The 3802-nt window shown below is 64.3% G+C and overlaps 1 protein-coding gene across 1 annotated transcript; it reads left to right on the forward strand.

Annotated features, from left to right (window-relative positions):
• The first annotated feature begins 341 nt into the window (after window positions 1-341).
• Window positions 342-3080, forward strand: LOC120759370 (protocadherin alpha-13-like). Its single transcript, XM_058422526.1, has one exon. The coding sequence runs from the start codon at window positions 342-344 to the stop codon at window positions 3078-3080; it is 2739 nt and encodes a 912-aa protein (XP_058278509.1).
• Window positions 3081-3802: the final 722 nt, after the last annotated feature.

Below are 3802 nucleotides of genomic sequence, written 5' to 3' on the forward strand. Positions count from 1 at the left end.
AAAAGCAGCGAGGAAAGAGGAAGAAGAAATGAAGGATTACTTTCAAAGGAAGAGGAAGATATAAGAAAAAAAAAGAGGAGCACGACAAGACACGGCAGAAAACATACCTATGGCGGGTCCGAGGCACGGGCGCTGTGCGGGAGCGTGCGAGGCGGCGGAGCAGCGCACGGTGTCGCTGCAGGCTCGGGAACGGCGTGTGGGCGGCTCCGCCCCGGTGCGGCGGAGAGCCCGGCTGTGAGCGCGGGGGGGCGGCGCGGGCCGGGCAGCGGAGCCGGTGCGTGCGGGCGGCGGCGGGGAGCCGTGCGGGGCCCGGGCCGGGGCCGGCAGGCGGAGCGGCGGCGATGGGCGAGCGGCGTTGCGCGGCCGTGCGGGTGCTGGTGCTGCAGGCGGCCTGGGCGCTGGCGGGCGGGCAGGTGCGGTACTCGGTGCCGGAGGAAGCCGAGGCCGGCACGGTGGTGGGCCGTCTGGCGCAGGACCTGGGCCTGGAGGCGGGCGAGGCGGAGGCGCGGCGGCTGCGGCTGGTGGCGCAGGGCCGGCGGGCGAGCGTGGAGCTGAGCGGGGCGAGCGGCGCGCTGCTGCTGAGCTCGCGGCTCGACCGGGAGCAGCTGTGCGCCAAGAGCGCGCCGTGCGCGCTGCGCCTGGAGGTGCTGCTGGAGCGGCCGCTGCGCGTCTTCCATGTGGAGCTGGAGGTCACCGACATCAACGACAATGCCCCCGTCTTCCCCGCCGCACGAAAAAACCTCAGCATCGCGGAATTGTCTGTGCCTGGGTCTCGTTTTCCACTGGAGGGGGCCTCGGATGCGGATATCGGAGCGAACGCGCAGCTCTCCTACACACTCAGCCCCAGCGAGCATTTCTCTCTGGATTTACAAAAATCGAATGAGCGAAATATTGTACCCGAACTCGTTCTAACGAAATCTCTGGACCGCGAGACGATTCCCGTGCACCGGTTGGTGCTGACGGCGAGTGACGGGGGCCGGCCGTCTCTGACAGGGACAATGGAGCTGCTGATCTCGGTGCTGGACACGAACGACAACGCGCCCCAGTTCAACCAGTCCGTGTATAAAGTGCAGCTGCCGGAGAGCGCTGCCGTGGGGACAGTGGTGACGAGGGTTTATGCCACGGATCCGGATGAGGGAAGTAATAGCGAAGTGACCTTTACTGCAACCAATTTCGTTCCCCCGAGTGGAAGAGATGTGATTGCCATCAATCCAAAGACCGGGGAAATTCACCTCACAGCAGCTCTGGACTTCGAGGAAGTCAGTATATTTGATTTTCGTATTGAAGCGAGAGACCACGGTTGGCCCCCGCTGTCGGGTCACTGCAGTGTGGAACTGGAGGTGCTGGATGTGAACGACAACGCGCCGGAGGTGTGGGTGACGTCGCTGTCGGTGCCGGTGTCGGAGGACGCGTCGGTGGGGACGGTGGTGGCCGTGCTGAGCGTGTCGGACCGGGACTCGGGGGCGAACGGTCGCGTGCGGTGCTGGGTGTGGCCGGCGTCGCCGTTCGGTCTGGAGGCGACGTTCGCGGGCTCGTACTCGCTGGTGCTGCGCGAGGCGCTGGACCGGGAGCGGGTGTCGGAGTACGAGCTGGAGGTGCGTGCGGAGGACGGCGGGGCGCCGGCGCTGCGCGCCAGCCGCGGGCTGCGGGTGCCGGTGTCGGACGTGAACGACAACGCGCCGGCGTTCGCGCAGGCCGTGTACACGGTGCTGGCGCGGGAGAACAACGCGGCGGGCGCGGAGCTGGCGCGGCTGTGGGCGCGGGACCCGGACGAGGCGGGCAACGGGCGCGTCAGCTACTCGCTGTGGGAGGGCGGCGTGGCCGGCGGCGGGGCCGCGCTGCCGCCGTCGTCGTCCTCGTCGTGGTCGGGGCCCGGCTGGCGCCCGGCGTCGAGCTACGTGTCGGTGGACGCGGAGAGCGGGCTGCTGTGGGCGCTGCAGCCCTTGGACTACGAGGAGCTGCAGGTGCTGCAGTTCGAGGTGCGCGCGGTGGACGCGGGCGAGCCGCCGCTGTGCGGCAACGCCACGGTGCAGCTCTTCGTGCTGGACGAGAACGACAACGCGCCGGCGCTGCTGCCGCCTGCGGGCTCGGCGCCGGAGGCGGGCCCCGTGCCGGCCGAGGCGGCGGCGGCGGCGGGCTCGGGCACGCTGTGGGCGTGGGCGGCGTGGGGAGCGCCGGCGGGGCAGGTGGTGGCCAAGATCCGCGCCGTGGACGCCGACTCGGGCTACAACGCGTGGCTGCGCTACGAGCTGTGGGAGCCGAGGGCCAAGGGCCCCTTCCGCGTCGGCCTCTACAGCGGCGAGGTGAGCACGGCGAGGGCGCTGGACGAGGCGGACGGCCCTCGCCACACGCTGCTCATCGTCGTGCGCGACCACGGCCAGCCGGCGCGCTCGGCCACGGCCACGCTCAGCGTGTCGCTGCTCGAGGCGGCCGAGGCGGCGCTGGCCGCGGCCGCGGCATCCTCCTCGTCGGCGGCGTCGGCCTCGTCGTCGTCGCGGGCGGCGGTGGGCGCGGAGCTGGCGCCCGGTGCGGCCAGCGCGGCCACCAACGTGTGGCTGGTGGTGGCCATCTGCGCCGTGTCCAGCCTCTTCCTGCTGGCCCTGGTGCTCTACGCGGCGTCGCGCTGGGCGCCGCGGGCGGCCGTGCTCTCGGCGCCCGGGCCCACCACGCTGGTGTGCGCCAGCGAAGTGGGCAGCTGGTCCTACTCGCAGCGCCACAGCCGCAGCCTGTGCGTGGCGGACGGCGCGGCCAAGAGCGACCTCATGGTTTTCAGCCCCAACTTCCCTCCGCCGCCGCCCGGCCCCGCCGCCAAGGACACGCAGCCGGAGCCCTCCGCTCTCCTCCACACGGTCAGTGCCGCTGCCTTTCTCTCCTTTATTCCTTCACTGGTGCATGTTCACCTCCGCCCAGTCTCTCCCTCTCACTTTGCACCTGCTGTTTTGGGCCGGCTCCACCCCACCGGCCAGGGGCCAAGCGATGCTTGGCGTGTGCTTAAAGATGTGAATTCTACCTCTGTATCAGCCGGTTCTTTCTCGTGTACTGCTGTGATGTGGGTGATGGAGTGGAAATATATGCCTTAGCACGCTCCCCAGCAGTTATTGTCCATAGATGTGGTTTTCTCTTCTGGCTGTGAGTTCTCTCATAGAATGAAATCATTGTCCATTGCCATAAGAGGTGTCCCGAGGTGTCAGCTTTGCAGAATATGCACATGTTCTGGTGGCATTTTCACTGGACCCTCTTTCCTGAGTGTAAACACGTGCAGGCTGTGGAGTTCACAACTCCCAGGCATTGGTGCACAGTCCTGTGTTTAGGTTTTGTTTCCTAACGAAAATTTACTTTCTTCTCTTTGATTCTGCTCTCTAACAATATTTTGCATGGTGAAAATTGGCACTTCATCCTTTTGTGAGTCAATTGAAGGACAAACTATCAAATTTGGTTCTAACGCCAGAGGCATTATGAAACGTGAAGATATGGTGAGCTTTTCCTATGATCGATTCCCAAGGATCTTTTTACTCTGCTTAGAATTACAATCTTCTGGGTGAGGAGTTTTCTCTAATGGTATGTGTTAGAAAGTGGGATTTTCTTTTCCGTGCTGCCTTGTTCCCCGGGTTGTGAATGCACTTTCCTGGCCAGAGTACCAGTATGAAATACCACGTAGTCTTTTGAAGACCGTTTAGTCTTCTGATGTTGTATGAGAATTCACGTCAACAGCAGCATCACTTCAAAAGCCTTAGAAATAAACTTCTATTAAAAGAAAGTGGACAAACTATCCAGAGTATAATCCCTACCAACAAAACCCAAA

The sequence above is a fragment of the Hirundo rustica genome, chromosome 14, assembly GCF_015227805.2.
Source record: "Hirundo rustica isolate bHirRus1 chromosome 14, bHirRus1.pri.v3, whole genome shotgun sequence".
Taxonomy (NCBI): Eukaryota; Metazoa; Chordata; class Aves; order Passeriformes; family Hirundinidae; genus Hirundo; species Hirundo rustica.

Bases quoted from the DNA above. Each gene is read 5' to 3' on its own strand.
- LOC120759370 (XM_058422526.1), top strand. From the start codon at position 342: ATGGGCGAGCGGCGTTGCGCGGCCGTGCGGGTGCTGGTGCTGCAGGCG.